Below are 19,839 nucleotides of genomic sequence, written 5' to 3'. Positions count from 1 at the left end.
GAAAGAAACCCGACTTACCCTGCATCCTGTGCTTCATGGGCTCTTATTACTGAGAGCAAGTTATTATTTACCAAGAAGTCACAGACTGCTGAGTAACTGCAAAGAGAAAGAAACGCAGAGGAGAGAGAGCTGTTAAAACACTGAGTGCAGGTCAGAGCTGATTATGAACTTAAACCATTAAAAGGAACAGCATGAGGTCACTTAATGACCAATTCACTGACTGTTGTTTGTCTGTGGAAATAGTTTCATATTTATTTTCGGCATGCCATGCCCTCTGGCCTGCTGTGCTTGGGGTTTAAAGATGCCAGAGCCAGGACTGTAGTATTTATGAGCTCTGCTGGTCTCTCCAGAAGCTGAGGCCAGAGCAGAGGGAAGAAAGCAGGAGAGCAGAGGAGCTCAGCTGGGTGGGGGTACCTGAGTCTACTTCAACTGCCTTTCTTTCTTTCTTTCACCGCCCCCAACTAATTCACGGGTGATGCTTTGGAAAAATGAGTGGGCGATCAACATTTCATTTAATCAATACCAGGCAAAGATGAATGGTTTCTGACATTTATCACTTCAGTGGATTTCAGAGCAGGGCAGGATTTGTTTGTACCAGCTCTTTATAAATCCATTAGTTTCTGTGTAAAGTCCTTCCTGGGTTCTAACTACTAACTAGTCCAAATTAGTGATTCTCTAAATCAGGATGCATCATTAAAACTTAAGGACTGTCATTATCTGTAAATTAAAGAGTCAAGATCCAATTTAATTATCATTACGCACAAAATTACAGATGTAGTCCCTTCACGCTACTCACAAAAAACAAATGTTTCATTAATGACATGATAAATAATCTTGTCACAAAAATAAAACTGAATGATGAATTCAGTCGACTCAGAGCCTGAGGAAAGAAACTGCTCTAAAGTCTGGTGAAAGGACAGCAGATACTTCTGTAAAACTTGCTAGATGGCAGCAGGGTGAACAGGCTGTGGGTGAAGTGGGTATTGTCTTTTAGTATCCTCTGGGCTCTGCACAGGCACCTCACCTCACTGATATCAAATCAGCTCAGAGGAAACATCTGTCGCATGGTCTAATCAAATGTAACCAACTATGAACAGGAAGTCTCTGTGGCATCACAAGCTGTAACAACTTGGAGGAAGCCACATGATGTATTAAACCTAATGGCCAATACTTTTTAAGTGTAGGTATAACTTTGATTCATTCATATATACATACATAGAGAAATCAGTGTTTCAGAATTAGTGGTATGCAGTTTAAAGTTGGAGAGGTCTGATTATTTAAAGTTAACTGACATTATCTGCGGGTTCAGACTAACAACAAAACATTCTGCCATTTGAGGCGTCTAATGTTTTTAGTTATTTAATTATTATTACATTATTAAGAAGCATATTCATTTAATATTTAAAACTAAACACAAAGTACAGCTGATTAACCAAAGTACTGAAGAAGTGAAATTTTGATGCAATGATGAAAGGTTAAGAGATCATCAAAATTATTACAATTCATCCAACATGGACGCCTGAGCCACAATTCATGACAATCTATCCAATGTTCCATGAGATATTTCACTCCAAACCACCAGTGTCAACCTCGTGGTGGCACGTGAGGAAAATTCAGTAGGATTCATCTTCTGGATGAAAAAATGACAAAATTTCATGGCAATCCATCCAATAATTGTTAAGATATTTCAGTCTGAACCGACTCAGCGATACTGCCATCTCTAGAGCACTGCCGCTAGGGTGGCTAAAGATTAATTAACAACTAATCTCTACATAACAGGAAGTACAGCAACTGAATTCTTATTTAGTAATTCATAAATCTCCACTTTGTAACTAATATAGCTATGTTTAAACAGCTGATGTAACCAGCTCCAGGAAAACTGATCAAGTTCAGCTGAACTCAAGCAGACTCACAATGTTCAGTGTATTAGTGAAAATATTCCTCCTGATATTAACATGTTGCCATCCCGTTCTGTTTTTACTGTCTCAATGCTCTTTCCTGTTCTGCACCAGCAGTTTGCATCGCTCAACCTCAAAGAATTTCAAATAAGCTATTTTAAAGTGCTATTTAGTTATTTGTCAGCTCTCGACCATTTAACCTAATTTGTAAAAGCCAAATTTTATGCGTTAACCTATTTTCAACAAGCTGTTTTTATCTGTTAACCTGTTTTGAGAGGGCCTTTTTTCAAACTGCCCCAATAATCCGTTTGACCTACAAACAGTGAAGCTACCTCCACCGGCCTTTGTGATGAAGCCTATTTAATAACCTACTATCTTCTTCCAATATTTTTGTGTTTAACTGAGTCTGGTCAACAAAATATAAAAAAAACTGTCTACAATTTGATAAAAATCATTTCTTCATATTAATAATAAAGTGGTGAATTTGGTCTGTTCTGACAGTTTAGCATCAGTGAAGCTGCAGCAATTTTATCCAATACCTGAAAAAGTAAGAGCAGCCTCTGACGGAGTTATGGTTGAAGTGTTCAGATGTCTTTTCACTGCCGTAGTCCTCACCAGGGTCGGCCCAAATCAGGTCACACATTGGCCCAAATGCCGGAGGCTCTTTAAACCTGTCTAACTGTTGAACACAAAACACAGACACACACTGTATGGTTTAGACTGGCTTCTTACGTGAGGGAAACCACTGTGATAAAAAGGTAAATGGATTGCAGAGGCAATTTTAAACCAATATAACTTAATACATTGGATTTTAGTATAAAATTCATGTGTCAGTGGTCGATCACTTACTTTTCTTATGTCGTCTAGGCAGTTGATTTCTGGTGAGAGTCCGCCATGCACACACAGGAACTGTTGATTGAGCAGGGCAGCGAGGGGCAGGCAGTCAAAGGCCTCCATACAGGAATCATACACCCGTTCAGAGTATTTAATTTTACCTGCAGCAAACACATGGCGACAACACAAAACATGGTTCATTTTTGTAGCTCATAAGTATAATCTGTTATTCTTTTACAAAATAAAGCCACAATTGCCAAAAAGTCTGTTGCATGTGCTTAGTCAGGTGAAATCAACAAAGGTTTGTGAGAGGTGCTGAGAATCAGCAGCTCGGCTCCTCTGTCAACAGAAGGACTGATGATTGTTTCCAGGCCGTGTCTCCAGTGTCACTTGCACAACACTGCAGTTCAGATTAAGCCAGGAGGAAGTCGACTCCTTATACGGCAGGAGCAGCCAGGACACAGACAGGATGGGTCAATGTGGGGGGGTCAAGACATTACTAAGTGAGTGCTGCATTCAGGTCATGTAGAAAAGTCTGTAGAGTCAAGCTTTTTCAAGCTACTTGAAGTCAGCGAATTTAGTGATTTAACTACTTTATTAACTTTCTTAATCCGGACATCACCACCAAAACAGTAAAGTATCTGTAGCTACATGTCTGTACAGAATGATGTGAATAATGAAAACTCATCCAGACAAAACACTCATACAGCCCAGACTGTAAGTATTTATTACACATTTTTTGTTCTTCAGGTTCTGTGCTTCAGCATGTTCTATTTGAAATAAAATAATGGATACAACATTAAAGCGTCTCAGCTTTAATTTGAGCTGGTTCACATTAATACAGAAAGAACTGTGTGTGAAATATAGCCCCTTTAACACATAGTGACCAAAGTTTGGGGATTCAAAAGTAATTGGACAGATACACATGAGGTCAGACAAAATGATCATAATCTATTATTTTGTTGAAAATTCTTTCATCAGCAGATGTTTTGTATCTTCCCTGGTGGTGCTCTCCCACGCCTTCACAGCAGTCTCCTTTGGCTCTTGCTTATTGGGGTCTCTCTGCCTTTAGCTCTTTGGTTGCTATGGCCCTATGTTTAGGATTGTTGTCCTGCTGTATGATGAAATGTTCTGACTGGCTGACTCTGAGCACAGACTGCTCCTGTAGACCTCTGAATTCATCCTGTCGCTTCCATCGGCAGTCAAATCATCAATAAATACCAATGAGCCGGTTCCTGTCATACATGCCCAAGTCGTAACAGAACCACTGCCATGTTTGACGGATGAGCTTCCTCTTTTCATCATTTTTATAAATCTAAATCTCAATGGCAACTCAACTCTTAAGTGTCCAATTACTTCTGAACCTTTGTAAGTTAAATGCAATGTGTTAAGAGGACCATGTCCTCCACAGAGTTCTTTCAACACCAACTTAAACTTGCACAAATTAACGCTGAGACTTGGTACTCTAATGCAGAATCCATTATTTAATTCCAAATCAAATGTGCTGAAGCAGCTGTAGGGTGTGGTAGTAGTAGTGATCATGTTGCTGCTCCTCTTCTTTAAGATAGCCAGCCTCTACAGATCAGCATCCTGCTGCATAAACCAGTCAAAAGTAGCATATAAAAGTGAAATATTCACTGGGCGCAGCGGTGAGTGACTGAGTTCAAACACTGAGGTTGGAAAGATGCACAGGTTCACTGAGGTACGACGCTAATGATCATTAGCAAAGCATTGTAGAAAACATTCCGCTGCAGCTTCTCATTTTAGCCGGTACTGAGCGTCTATTTCGGTGGTTAAAATGACAAACGTCTCTGGTGATACGTCGTATCATCTGTTACTATTTAATGTTAATTCTGCCAGTAACTTGATGACAGGCCTGAATTAAACTTGGCTGTTGTTGCTTTGTGTGCTCTCTGCAGGCCAGTGTCAGCATTTGTGAGAGTGAGTCGTCTTCTTTCTAGTGGATCAAGTGTTTTCACTGTTGGGGAGCTCCCAACTAAACTAAGCTGATGGACTTAGTTTTTGAACAATGACCCCACACACACACACACACACACACACACACACACACACACACACACACACACACACACACACACACACACACACACACAGAAAGTTGTGATGTGCATTTTAAAAGTTTTCTATATGGACCAAACAAATACTTGATTAAGTGAGAAAACAATTAGCAGATATCGCCACTGAAAATTATTGATGCATCCAGAGCCTCGATCATGGAGTCTTTGAACAAATAAGAATGAACACTTGTTTGTGTTGACTCTTATATCATTTATGCATTTCTGTAGAGCAACAACTGGCTCAAACTAAAATTCTTGGGTTGAGGTGACACCATCTGAAACGGCACAATATCAAGAAGCAGAATGATTTGCACTGATCATGGTTCATTACATTCAGTAAATGAACTTGTTCAACTCTTCTCTCCTCCCACTGAATGTGATTTTGCAGCAGTGTAATGAAATAGGTGCAAGAGAGATGGGGAAGCCTAAACTCACAACAACGAGCTTTGTGCATCAACCAGGATGCATTTGAGCCATACTGCTTTATCTGCACATTTTGTTTACTCGTTTATATGCATGCTACTGACTGCTATCATTGCAATACATATACATATATTTCAGTCTGTAAGCATTACACCCTGCCCCAACAACAACCACCTAAACCACTGAAAGGTGGTACAGTGTGTAATAATACAGTCAGCGTGTGTGCGTGTGTGTGTGTGTAGATGAGGTGGCACTTGGGTGGGAGTGTTGTGGGGATGTAGTGAGTGACATCTATTTGCAGCTGGCAAGTTTGTCTTTGCTGTCTGCCAAAGTGTCTTTGTTTCGAGTTTGCACCTGCTTCACACACACATGCGCAAATACACACACACAGACAGATCCACACACTCAACTGTCACAGATTGAAATCAGTGTGTGTGTGTGTGTGTGTGTGTGTGTAGCTGTCTGAGAAGCATCAACAGCATGCCTGGCTGCTCTCCATGCTCCAGCAGCTCGATGTCTGCAACATGAAAAGGAAAAGGCTTCATCTCCTCTGTGGAGTGATGCTGATGTGCTGCCACATTTTCTGACGGGACTTCCTGATCTAACACACACTCTCTGACAAACCTAACCTACTTGTGGGAAAGTTTGTCATGTTATTAAGGGGAGTCAGTCATCTCATAGTTACTGCTCTTCTTGCAAAAGCTGCCAAAAGCTACAAACTACATCTCTGGCATGGAACTCAATCTGATTTGTCTGAAACCTGATTGATACAGGCCAGTCTGAAGTGGTGCAGGGAGCATCGTCTTCATATGGCTGAGAGAAGCGCTGCACTTACATTCCTGTTTGAAGGTGAAGTACTCTGTCAGGTGTCGGCACTCATGGTTCCCACGCAGGAGGAAGAGTGTGTTGGGGTGGTTGATCTTGAGCGACCAGAGGTAGAGAACACACTGCGAGGACAGACAGTGACAGGGAAAATGTGGGAAGAGGTGGGAGAGAAGAGAGAGAGTCGGAGATGTGAACTTACGATTACACACAGACCTGGAAAATCTAAGCTTGAAGAGGGCTTGTATAAATAATGAGTATTCAACCAGCATTCAATCAGCTGTGGACTGCTCTCTGCTCATTAATACCACATCTCACTACAGAGGATGTGAGCATACCTGTCTCAGTTACCTCCTTGCTTATATTATTATCACACACCAGATAATTTTCACTATTGATTAATCAACCAATTCCCGAGGTGACCTGTTTCAATGTCTTGTTCTGTCAAAAACTCAAAGATATTCAGTTATAAAAACAGAGAGAAGCAGTAAATTCTCACTTTGGAGAAACTGCAATCAAGTTTCTTCTTGAAAAATTCCTCAAACAATTGATTGATTATCAAAATAGTTCCTGATTAGTAGGATTGAATGAAAAAAAAAAAAAAAATCACACTGTGATTATTTTGGCAGATTTTGCGCTATGAGTCACAATTACAGTTGGAATGGTCATTTTTGCATTTCATTTTCACTGGAAAAAAAAAATGTTGCAGCTTGTACAAAACAAGCACCACCTTTACATCTGGAGAATATGATTTTTAGCCCAGGGCACCAAAATGCTTCATTTATGGTATGTTGTGACACATTTTACCTTTATCAAAAAAAATTGCAGCTCTTGCAATTTGGATATTGCACATAATTATATTGCAATTTTGATAATATTTCAATTAATTGTTGAGCCCTCAGGATTAGTTTTCTGTCAGACTAATCTATAAATCAACGTATTGTTTCAGCTTTATCACACACCTCGAGTTTTTCTACCATCACTCATTATAACTTAGGCAGAATGTGGCCAAAGTAAATTTTGCAACCACATTCCAGTGTGAAGACAGCCGTCTGAAGTAGAATTACCAACGAGCAGTAGATTTATTTGAAGGTGTTACCACACTCCAGTAGATTTGCCCACTAAAAACCCAGTGCAATGTGTTTTAGGGCTGCACTGTTCAGATTATAGCAGAAGACTGACAATAACAGGCTTCAAATGACACAAAAAATACTCCCACACACTCGTCTCTGCTTTATTTGTGTGTGTTTCAGTCAGACAGTGACCTTGATCAAGACAAGTTAACCTCACTGCAGGTTTTGCTTCATACTGCAGTAAAAATCTACAGGAGGTTTAAATAAAATGCAATGAAATGTAATATAGAAATCCACTCAGACTGAGCCATCAGGGGCTCTGTGCACAGGTTAGATAACTGTGGAGCTCCACAGACTGATTAGTTTCTCCTTCACAAACTCATCTCATACGAGAAGCACTGGGATGTTTTCCTCTGGCCATATTAGAGGCTTTAATTTAAAAAAAAAAAAAAAAAAGACACACTGTGAAAAGCAGACCAGCATTTACAATCCAAATTAACTTGCTTTCTTTTCACAGCTCACACAAGGCACTGCGCAATAGCTGCCACTTGCCACTCTCAGCCCACTCTTTTAACATGCACCAACCATGGCCATCTATTAAGTCCCTGGAACAAGATACCAAGGTAACCGCAGCCAGCAAGTCTGTATTCACATAACTGACAACGTTAAAAAAAAAAAAAAAGAGTGGGGGAGGCAGGACGACCAACTCTTGTTCACTTCAATGTTGGGAGGAACATTGAAGTGTGAAGTGTAGGTAAATGTGTAGAAAGGGGCTGTCGGTGTGACTTGCTCTCTCATGTGCGGAGGCGGAGAAAGGGACATGGCGTGGAGTGGAGTGGAGTGGCTGGAAGCTGACATGGGTTTTAATGAGAGCCCTCTGCTCTCTTTTAGCAAGCCTCTGTGTGTTTGAGCCTCAAGTGGGGGAGGCAGACAAAGGAAACGGCACAAAGCTTTGTGTGACAGACGTGAACACTGGCTAACTTCACCTCAAGCCCAGGCACACGCACAAACACACACATATGTAGACAGATGCACACACACTTCAGTCTGTGCCTGGTGTGTATGGGGGCTTGGCAGGTGGTATAGGAGGGTTAGTACAAACACACAAACATATGCGCGCGCGCACACACACACACGCACACAGATCAAAGAGAGATTTCTAAGTAAATAAAGAAGCTCAGAGAATGAAACTGATTGCTCACATGCACTGAATTTAGTCTTTGACAAATTGCTGGACTGCAAGGGTAATACGCCACCTCCAGAGGCTACACTGACTCTTTATGTTGCCAAGGTAACCACATCCTGATTTCCATTTCCCTATATCTGTGTTATGTTTTACTGGAATGAGCTCTGTGGGAAGAGAATTTTCAGCCCTGCTAGTGAGAGCTGGGGCTTTTTGGTTCTTTAATTTTGTGGCGACTTTACATTAGCAAAACAGACAAAGCTGCTCCCAGAAATTCAAGGTGGCATTTTCAAATTCCACCATCTGTCCAGAACCTACAGACTTTTCTATCATTATTATCCATGACAAAGAAAAGTAGCAAATCATCACATTTTAAAAGCTGGAACGTTTGTGATTAGTTCAATGATCGACAAATGGTTTAATAGACTAATAGAGTAATTGTTTCAGCTTTCAACCAATCAAAAGAACTTCATCAACAGTGCTAATAACACATGTTAAACAGAAAAAAGTCAGCCAATGCCAAAAGGTACTCCTAAAAAAGAAAAAAATAACCAGATAGCCCTATTCACAGGCTAAATGGCCAATCCCTAAAGGTTCCATGACTTTTAATTTCATAGATTTTCAAGTTGAGAAGAGATAATTCACCTCTTTCACGTTGGCAGTGTTTAAAGTGCCACTTTTCTATAGGAACACATGGGAAAATAAGCACAGTGCTGATGCCTGAGTTCTTCAGTGAACACAAACTCTAAATTGGATGTCAGTCTTCGTTCCCTATGCTGTTTCAGTCTCCTCCTTTCATCTGTGACATTTCACCCACCTCATTGTACAACCCAGGGTCCATCAAAAGCCCCCACAGGGTGGTCAAAATGTTACCATACTCCCCCACATACAACCGACTCCACACCATCCTCATGAAACACCCTTTATTCCCAGTTTCTCCTTTACAAATACTGAACATGAGAAGTGTTGTCTTCAGGATGTTACTAATAGATAATTAACTAAAGGACAGCAGATGAATCAGGACTGCCTAAGGCAAAAAAAACTGTTGCAAGCAACTGCCTTTTGCACCATTGCAACTATAAAAAAACAAAACAAAAAAAAAAACATCCATTTATCGTCTCACTTGAAACGAGAGCTGTACAGTTTTAGCATTGCGCTATAACCTGTAACATTGACAGATTCATAATGGACAGACAGAGAAGATCGAAATCAGCGCAGCGGAATCAGAGATAACACCTTTTTTATTCCACAGATTCTTCTTTCTTGTCAAAAGCTGGTGCCTACATTTCCCACATTGCAACCCAACCACCAATAGTGTCGTCAGGTAATCGGGTGAGGTATGCTAGCAGTGACTAATGTAGCCTGGAGTTGCTGGCCTCAAGCAGAGATGAGGAGCAGGCTGCAGAGGTCTGGTAAGATCACTTATTTCTAACTCCACACCCTCAGATTATTTTCATTTTCAAACTTCAGTCCTCAGCCCCAACCGATCTTGACTCAAGTGACATCACTTGAGGCACGTCACTGAGACTTCGCAGAACTCCCTCTGGAGACACTAAAGGCTTTATACAGGCTTTATCCCCCTTAAAATACCATTCTGTACTTCTGTACTGCACTGCAGTGTACACTACCAGGCCTCCTGCTCCACTCTCAGATCACATCCTTTGAAATACATATAGGACAATTTTGAGTGTGATGTGTGTTGAAGAATATTGACGTTGAGTCATAACCAACAAATGAAACAGCAAATGATACTGAACCTCACTGTGGGTCAGAATATGTGACTGAGAGTCTTGAGGTTCACGCTGCTCCCACAAAGTACTCACTCATTTTTACTCATCTAAATCAAGACCAAGACTCTTTCATGTCATTTAGCCCAATTTCCGGCAATTCTTTTGTCAACATGTTGATAACTTATTCACATCTTATTACTAAATTTTTCTCTTTTGACTAACTGATTCTAATGATCTATCCTGTTTACAGCTAACAGCTATCCTGTTTCATGCTCACAGCGATACACAACCAAAAACAATGTTTTGATCTAACCTACCAAACCACTGCAAGAGTATGACTGTAAGGAATATACCAATGCAGGATGACAGCAGAGATGATTGTACAGCAGCAGTGTCTTCTAAGGATGTTTTGATAGCGTTTTATCCATGAAAGCAGTTACCATTGTAACTGCCATGAATCCAAGCTTAGTATGGCCATCCCCTTCGTGTGCCTCTGTCTTATTTTTAACTGTTCCACTCAGCATGTATGAACTTTGCCCTTTGGATTTGTGCTGAAATACAATTTCAGCCAGCAGGATGTATTTGGTTAAGGTCCTCAAAGTAGCAGCACTTAAGTTTTAGTAGCTATTCTGACCATTGGTCACCATGTTAACCATCCTGAGAAATCATTTGGGACACACCACCATCCAGTTTGTCTTCATTACATCATCTCCTTTCTATTTAAGTTTCAACCAACGGTCTAAATTCACATGCAGAACACTAGGATACAAGGAGCAGAGTGTCAGGAGTCACACAAGTACAGTTTAAACATGAGGTGAAGGTAAAAATAAAGATGGATTATTAACCCATCACACACTAATACTGAGGGGTTGTAACAATACACTGAAACACATCGTATCGCTCAATGTACAATACTGAAAGTTACCATTGTGACACAATTCAGTGCCACACACTATTAGACATGAAGAAGGAAACACTAATCTTTGAACTAAACCTAAACACATAATCTGTTACTGTGCTACGTATTACAGTATCCTCACTGACAACAGAATGCAAATGTAAACTGGCACTGTCACAATACAAACCAAATGGTTTTTAAATCTAATATGAAAAAACGCCATAAAATATGAGGAGGAAACAACTTACCTCAATACTGAAGTATCCTCGATCTACGTAGTCACCGAGGAAGAGATACCGTGTGTTACTGGGTGATCCCCCCACTTCAAATAACTTCATAAGGTCAAAGAATTGTCCATGGACATCACCACATACTGTCGAAAGACAAACGCATTGCTGTTAGTAGCTCATATAACAATTACAACAAGTCATTGGGATGTTTTCAAAAGTTGTTTTTCAGTCTGGATATACAATATGTTTCTTTTTACTTATTTTAAAACCAGCCATAACCAAAAAGAAACAAGAGGAAGCCCACATTTTTTTACATTTTCCATTCAAGGTTAAATCTTATTTTTCTTATCAAATCAGGATCTGATTCAGTAACCATTACACAAACTGTATATTATAACATCCATCTGCTATAAGTTGAAATATAGACAACACAGATGCGTTTTAAATGTTATAATAAGAGAAACAGAATAATATTTGTTATTTCAGTAAATATTGTGATATGGAACTAACCACAGCAAAAGTTTTTATTAAACTGTTTCGTCAAACTGGACGATAGTTTTCTGACAAATATCTAAAAATCAATATCATTGATACTGAGGAGACAAATGTAACAATTTTACATAATATCTAAAGTGTGTTTACTGTTGTCAATTATGAGTGAAATTATCAATAATACCAATCATATTAAAAACATTAACAGTGGTAGCATTTACCATTTTTTATTTCAATCACGGCAGAGGAGAGTTTTGTGAGAGGAGTTTTGATTTGATTCAATCAGATTACTTTAATGCTGATTATTACTGAAGCCACAACAATGTACAAATTAATTCAATGTATCAATAAACAGTTTAGACACATAGACGTAAAGACTGAATGGTTGCACCTACACTAAGCACTAAGAAATGCTATACACAAGTATGGCAAATATTTTCAACACTGGTGTCAGACATGTGTAGATGGGAGCATTTATGCTTGTGTGGAATGTGCAATCAATATTACCTGTATTATTACACAATATCTGAACTGTAAATACTTTTCAGTGTTAGGAAAGTTCATACAACAACAATTAGCATCCTCATATTATTATCTCTGTTAACTAGCAACTGTTAGCTGTAAAGCTTGTGCTGACAACTGTAATCAGCCACATAACCATACAAAACATAAGAAATAAAGGCCGAGTTTCAAGTGCCATCTCTACTATTGATGATGACAGCACTACAGCAGGAGGTGACATTTTCATTTTCATGCCCAGTTCCCACTTGTCCAAAACACAGTAATGATATTTCTTTCTTTAAGATAAATTAATTAGAAAATTATATTCTCCTGTGAACAAGTTTCTGAGTATGTTTTGATTGAGGATGTTGGACTGAGGCCATGATGAACTGAGATGACTGAGTTGATTCTAACAGCCTGCAAGGCCCCTGGATATGGCACAGAAGCGGGCAGATGGCAGCTGCCGGCATACAAAAACAGTGTTGCAATGGAATAATGCCTAGGTTGATGCTGTGTTTACTCTGTGTTCACAACACTTTCTACGCTGTCTTGGAAGGTAGTGTTTCAAACTACTTGTCAGGCCAGGAATGGAGGAATCTCGACTGGACCATCCTGCACGGGAGATCGCACAAAGTATTTGTATATACTTTTTAAGCCATCTCTGTTTCCAAGCAACAGCAAGAGAACAGCACTGCTACTAGAAATGTAGTGTCTTGCTTAAAGACACAGCACAGGTGGATGGACAATATTGTAGGAAGTTTGAACTCAGAATGCCCATGTGAGGGAAGGTCTCCCTGTTTGTTTTGTTACCACACAAACCCACACCTGAAAATAATGAAATGTACTGATCTGTCCAATAAATGACAGGATTCCCTCTGAGCTCTTCACGTGCATCTGCCAGCCTACCTGTTATAGGCGCCTCCACTTCCAACATGCACTTCTCTTGGCGGAGGATGTTGGCCCCATCGTTAATGATCTTCAGAGCCACGTCCTCTTCAACCCTGCCCTCTTTGACGAGGTGGTTGCGGAGCAGCTCCGCGTTGGGCTTTCCATCTTCAAATAGCTCTTTAATAGTCAACTTATGTTGTGGAGGGTATGGCACAGCTGGAAAAGAAAAAAAAAAGCAACATCGTCTGATATGATAACGGGTTAGAGCAAAGGTTTTCAAACTGTGAGGCCCCCCTGGAAAGGAGAGGGAGAGTTTGTGACAGTGTAGAGAGAGATGTGAGGGATGAGCCACAGCCTGCATCAAAATTCATACTTTTTGGAGTCACGATTCAGTCAAATCTGCACACACAGACATGATATACATACAGTATTTATAACATATTTGATTCTGTTTGACTTAGACTTTGTGAGACTATCATTATCTCTGATGTGCACCATGAATAAACATCCATTAATCCACTTAAAATCTGAAAAAATACACTTCCACTTCAGAACTTCCCAGAGAATCGTCATGTTTTAGATTTTCTCCAGTATTTAAATAATCCAGAAATAGCTGTCTGTACATCCATGGATACTGAGCAAACAGGAACTACCAATAGTTCATTCTGCATACTTTTAGTGGTGCTAATATAGGCTAAAAAACAGGGCTCAGGTTGGAGCTCACAATAATAGACTCCCTGGTAACCTGTATACATCAAAGCCCATAAAATCTGGGCACTGTAGTAGGCACTGTAACATTAAGATTATTTCCCCAAATAAAAGAGGAAAATAATACTAATCAGTTACAAAATCCATTAATATTAAGTTTTTCCATGTTGTACTTCTGACAGTACTAAGGCTCAGAATGTCAATATGCATCTGATATAGCTGTTGCACTAACACTGTCCATTCATAGTAGCATGCCAATCAGCCAAATGTCAACATATTCACATGATGATTAGATGAAGTGCATCTCTGCAAGAAAGATTTTAATTTCATACCAGTAAAATATAAAAGGCTATGACCCCTGAAACAAACTTGGAGAATTTGCTGCATTTAATTAAGTTGTAATCACGACCGCTGACATTTGCATTGACTGAGCCAATATGAAATTACTGGCACAGGAGGAGGGATGCATACACCTACATAATGCCATGCGAGAGATGCGCAAGACAGTAAGAAGCCCCGCACCTCACTTGACCCACCCTCCCTCAGTAATCTGCTCCACACCACCTACACAATCCTTTTACCGTCACCAGAAAGGTCAGAGCTTTTCGAGGCTGAGACCTGAGAGCTTCATGATCAAAACACTGTCAAGTGTGCAACAAGTAAAACTGCAAAATTTATCAGTCTAATAGAGGATGCAGCAGTAGAAGAGAGGTGCAGTGAAAACATTAGTTTACTGTGAATACAGCAACTACAGATGAAATGAGGAACACTGTGCCTTTTCATACAAACTCACCACACATAATTAGAAAAGCATCACTTGTCCTAAATGGCACATTAGTGCAGTTAATGATAGGATGCAAGATTTTATAAATATCACAAACAAAAATGCTAAAACTTAACTTTGTACCAAAGTGTCTGTGCAGATCAGTACTGCGACACTGGCAGCAGCGTCATCAGGTCATAAAACTCCAGGAGCAGATAGTTGCCGACTAAGCTGCGCTTGTTCAAAACAATAGTAGAGTGTGATCCAAGCCCTCTCACTTACAGGGCCAGTGAGGTAAAAGGGATTACAGCTGATATGCCTAATAACAGGCCAGGCACACACCGAATACAGTATGGCACAAATGAAATATGGTGGAAAGCTACATCACTGTTTGTAAGGCATCCTAAAACAATAAAACAGAAAAAATATAATAATATAAGATGAAAAATGACTGCCTTTGTGCAGCTAAACAGAAAGAAAACTTCACCAGAGGACACACTTGTGCAGATGGTTTCATCTTGGATTCCTGATATCGTTCAAATCCATTCACAGGTCAGTGCACAGGATACCCTGTGGCATTAAATCTGACTCAAGTACTTATATCAGCTCCTGTAGATCAGCAGTACTTGTGTGATAAGTGGTTCGGTGGCAATGAACAATAAATGAGAGAGAGGCAGTCTGAGAGTGTTGTCACACCCACACAGAGCAAATCAAAGTGCACTATGAAAAAAAGCGTTAATGAGTTTTTAGTGTGGGTGTGTTTGCTACTCAGTGATGCGATGCCTGAGTGCAGAGGTAGCCTAATGTATTTCTCACTCGGGATTGTACAGACATCTGGACTTGAGGAATATATTACAGTCTTCTGATATTTGACACTGTGTTTTATTGCTGGTGCAATAAAAAAAAAAAAGGCTGTGAAAGTGGTGCTGCAGGTGCTGTTTGACTCAGTGTAGGAGAGGAAGGTAACTGATGTTAGTTAGGCCACAGACTAGTCCGGCCTGCAGTGGAAAGGCTAGAGCACAGCTCCAACTTGGCTAGCCTGTGCTGAGAACAAGCTGTCATGCGTTGACCAGTGTGGTATAAATAAACAGTAAGTGCTCCCAGGCCTACGAGGCATGGCTGCGGAGAGAGCTGTAAGGTGAGGTATGAGCCTTAAGAACAGATTAGGTAAAGCCTCTATTAGCAAGGGCTTCCAGATTCAGGGGCTGTTTACTTAAAGGCCTCATCACATTGAAGGAAGGCTCCAGTACGAACAAAGCTCCATGAAAACATTATGACACAGAATAGAATACATAATGGGCATGAGTTAGACCTTGAAACATTTTGTGGAAAAAGCCATGCTGACCAAATTTAACTGACCTGAAGGCTGGCAGTAATTACATATGCTGCACAATAATAGCTGGTCTAAAAGCCAAAGAACTGAACACTCCATTTACTTCAACAGGAATGATCCCCCTGCCGCCTCAATAATAATAATACTAACAATAATAATAAATTCTGGGTCATTCTGCTTGTACAGTCAACGCTGGATCGGTCTGTTCAAACACAGATAGTAATGAATCTCTGGCATCACTCAATCCAAACAGACAACACTGTGAGCAGAAAGAAAACCACAGTGCAGACAAAGTGACTCGTTTTTTTCCAACACATAACCCAATGAAAAAAAATGTTTTGTTATAAGCAAAAAGCTGCCACAACCATGAGACTGGCTTCTTATTAGAGCCTGCCTGGTCTAATTAGCATTAATGTTTGATGAACTCTTCAAAACCACAGGCACACAGTGCTGCACTGCATCAACACCCACACTGTCTGGCATGACAACAAACGACTCAAGAAACAAAGACACTACTATCTACCATCCTGCCCACCGAGGATAATGTTTTGGACAGTGATATGAGCCAGCGTCTAGAATATTTTCGCTATTGTTTCAAAATCAACACAATGGGGCAGGATTGAATTACAAAGATGCGGCTGGGTAGAGATGAATGGAGCAGACTGTGGCTGGATGAATCATGAAGTCCACTTCAGATTGCTCTAATTATCAGTGAATGCATTACCCTCGCAAGCTAAATGGCCAGGCCTCAGGTTTATTTGTCATCTCTGTCAGTCAATCGTGTGGTGTGGTAGTACAGGCATATACTCCCCTCTGGCCTCTCTTTGATTTTACTTCAGACACAGGGGGTTGGCTTTAAAACACGGCAACAATCCAGTTCAATTTATATCAAAAGATGACATGAATCTTTGTCACAAGCAACAACGGTTTCAAAAACCAAGTGTAGCTCAGCCAAGTCTTCACTAAGTACCCGTGGCACCATACACCTATTAGTCTGCAGTGTAATCACACAGGGAGGAAACATCAGATCAAATGACCAAAATGACTGAGCTACTAGGTCAACTGCAATACTCAGCAGCTTAACTGTTGACTTACACAACCAGAGCAGCATTAGTCTTAGGCAGTCTACCAGTTAAGCCCTCTTATAGTCACCAGTTACACTGGAAACATCACTGCAGCATACACCAAGCTTCATCCTATAAGGATTTTGAAGGGCTCACATGTTGTAACTAAATCTTTGGTGATATTTACACTTTCATTTTGGTATAGTTTGGAGTTGCAACCTAAAGCAGGGTTGTCTTTACCCCAGTCTACATTTCTTCTGTCTTGTCTCCTGCCACATTCTTATTCTCTCTCCACCATGTGGCTGGCCATGTTGGGAACATCACTAGGGAGATTCTTTCCACAATTAACTCACCCTCTACCCACTGGCTCACACTTCAGCATTCCAGTCCCCTGGCAGGACACTCTTCCAGTGCCCTTGCAGACAGACAGAGATGTGGGCTGCATTGGCATTAAGTAGTAGTGGTGGATGGCAGGGGTGGGGTTGAGTTCTCTCTCTCGGGAAGCTACCTCCGACTTGGCTGTGCCTGTTCTGTCTCGGGTAGACACAACAAATGGTGTCCTGTATGTCGAATGAGCCACGACCTCAGTGTGAAGGAATCCATCTTGTCAAGCTCTGCTGGTAACCTGAGCAGACTGTGGGTATCCCTGTGAGTGAGCAACTGCCTCATGAATTAAGATTTCATCCATCCTAAATGTCAAGGAGATTGGGCACCCATATAGGACAAACTTCTCGCCTTTGATCTCTGCTGCTGAGTGGTGGTGTATTTCATATACCAGGACAACTATGGAGATGATACCTTTATAAAGTTCTATCCTTAGCAACCACAAAAAACAGATTCAACCTCATCCACAGGTAACTGAGCATCTCCTGGTAAAGGGGAATTGCTTTGAAGCCCCCACAGATCTGACTATTGTAGAGAACACACACAAAAAAGGTAATTAAATATATACAACTTTTGTTATATGTGTATATACTGTTCTGATATATTTTCCACACTCGCCTGCTCGAGAGGAAAGGATTTAGACAAAGTTATTCTCAACTCTACAGGTGGCTTTCAATTCATGTGTTAGCTATCTGTCAGAGGATTTAGGATGCGAGCACTGTACCGATCCAACACTCACCTTTTATCAGCCGCTCTGTTGTGGACTGTTTCTCTTGTTTTTCTTTGTCTTTTCCTGACATCTTTGCTTCGACTGGAGGCTAATTTCGAGGTTAAAATCTTGTACAGCTCTCTTTGCCAGCTAGCCTGAGGACAAGCTAGCACCTTAGTCTGGCCGTCAGCTCCGTCTTGACTTACGGTTGGGGTCGGAGGCACTAGTTTTAGGGTCTGCTCTTACCAACAAACACTGGAGAATAGCTAGCGAAGGAGCTCCAGTCCTTCTTGTGGTACGACTAGCTAATAACCTAGCTATCTTGCAGCAACATTAATGCCAGCGAATACTTAAAGCACAAAGTAGTAATCTTGACACTGTTGTAGAAATGTGATAAAAACAAAAATAAACAGAGGCGACCGTTTGCTGTGTAACAGTTGTCAAGTATAGCAAATAATACCTGGATGTTACCTAAAGGGAGGTTGCTGTTAGCAGCTAATCCGATTTAGTTGCTCTTTTTCAGCTAGTTAGCCAGCTAACATCTTAACGTATTGGCAAGTCGGCGGACAGGCAAAGACAGCAACGGAAGACTGGCGTTTCATCTTCTATGTACAGGCCGGAAACTGCAGACGAAATGACAGCAGCAAGTAAAGGCGCCTTTATTTAGTAGAACAAACACCGAGAGTCTTTCCAAGATGCGGACAGCGTCTTGACAGTGTATCCTCCTCCTCGGATTAAACTCTAATCTGACAGTGAGTGAGAACCAGCTGTGGATTTCCTACAACATGGTGGAGCCGATGTGACGTGACTATGGAAACGTAACACGTGGGCTAGGGGTGTGTTCAAAAACACAAACCTCACAGTGACTAGTGGGTCCCTGGTGGTGGTGGCTGCATATGAGTGAACATAAAAGATGGCAAATACCCGTAAATACTGCTGCACTGGAGATAAGGCTTCTAAAGCAAGAGTTGAATATGTCAGTGTACATATTATTAGATTTGATAATCATTGTTAAACAATTTCCTAACTGCATATGAACGTTTCATTACTTTTTTTCTGTTTTAACCCAACCCAGTTCATTTTCAAGTTTTAATAAATAAGCATAGAGAAAAATAATGATGTTTAACTCGATTGATTCGACCAATCCAATCAAAAACTGACATCTGAAGATGAATAAATAATATTCTCTAAGTGGCTTGTTTACAGGCTATAAAGGCAGCCACAGGAAACGCCCATTCTCAAACAATGCCACTGTTGAGGTGGGTGGGTCTGCAGATGATAATGATGATAACGGCTTGGAAAAGTACTTCAGAAGATGCATAGTTGCTTAATTTGAATTAATATATAATTCAGTGGATTTACAAGTAACATCAAGACTCAGATGGGTCACTGGTAGTTTTACCTGAGGCAAACTTTCAATTTTCAGCCTTTTAAATGGGGCTTGGGTGCATTCAAAACCGCAAGTTGTTTCCACAGTTAATGTTGGGTCTTCACTACATTGATATAGTCATATTCCAGCAGATAGCCATAACTGTAACTGTTATCATACTTATTATCAATTAAATCCAAATATAATTTTACAAGGTGAGATGATTAAAATCAAACAGGAGAGAAACTCCAGATTAATAAATTACTCAAGGACTTTGCACTCCTTTCCATTTTGTAAAGTATATATAAAGTCCTGGAAACATTGCAAAGTTACTAATTTGACAGTTGTCCTATTAACTAAGTATACCCACCATCTTGCACTGTTAACATTAGATATAGAGTAGAGATAAATTTATAGATGTATTGATATGATGAATAATACAACTGTCTTCACAGTGTA

The 19,839-nt window shown here is 40.4% G+C and overlaps 1 protein-coding gene across 3 annotated transcripts in view; it reads right to left on the bottom strand.

Annotated features, from left to right (window-relative positions):
• LOC111228063 (serine/threonine-protein phosphatase 2B catalytic subunit gamma isoform-like) overlaps window positions 1-18,728 on the bottom strand; it is a 28,999-nt gene extending 10,271 nt beyond the window's left edge. For all 3 annotated transcript variants that reach the window (XM_022753849.1, XM_022753859.1, XM_022753867.1), the window contains exons 1-7: window positions 18,042-18,728; window positions 13,069-13,266; window positions 11,188-11,312; window positions 6,069-6,180; window positions 2,748-2,893; window positions 2,438-2,577; window positions 19-96 (exon numbers count right to left, since the gene is read on the bottom strand). In XM_022753849.1, the coding sequence (XP_022609570.1) occupies window positions 19-96; window positions 2,438-2,577; window positions 2,748-2,893; window positions 6,069-6,180; window positions 11,188-11,312; window positions 13,069-13,266; window positions 18,042-18,102 (860 nt within the window). In that variant the 5' untranslated portion in view covers window positions 18,103-18,728. The remainder of the gene's footprint in view (window positions 1-18; window positions 97-2,437; window positions 2,578-2,747; window positions 2,894-6,068; window positions 6,181-11,187; window positions 11,313-13,068; window positions 13,267-18,041) is intronic.
• Window positions 18,729-19,839: the final 1,111 nt, after the last annotated feature.

Source organism: Seriola dumerili, unplaced genomic scaffold (assembly GCF_002260705.1).
Source record: "Seriola dumerili isolate Sdu_G_001 unplaced genomic scaffold, Sdu_1.0 BDQW01000017.1, whole genome shotgun sequence".
Lineage (NCBI taxonomy): Eukaryota > Metazoa > Chordata > Actinopteri > Carangiformes > Carangidae > Seriola > Seriola dumerili.
This window is presented reverse-complemented; position numbering and strand designations above follow the sequence as displayed.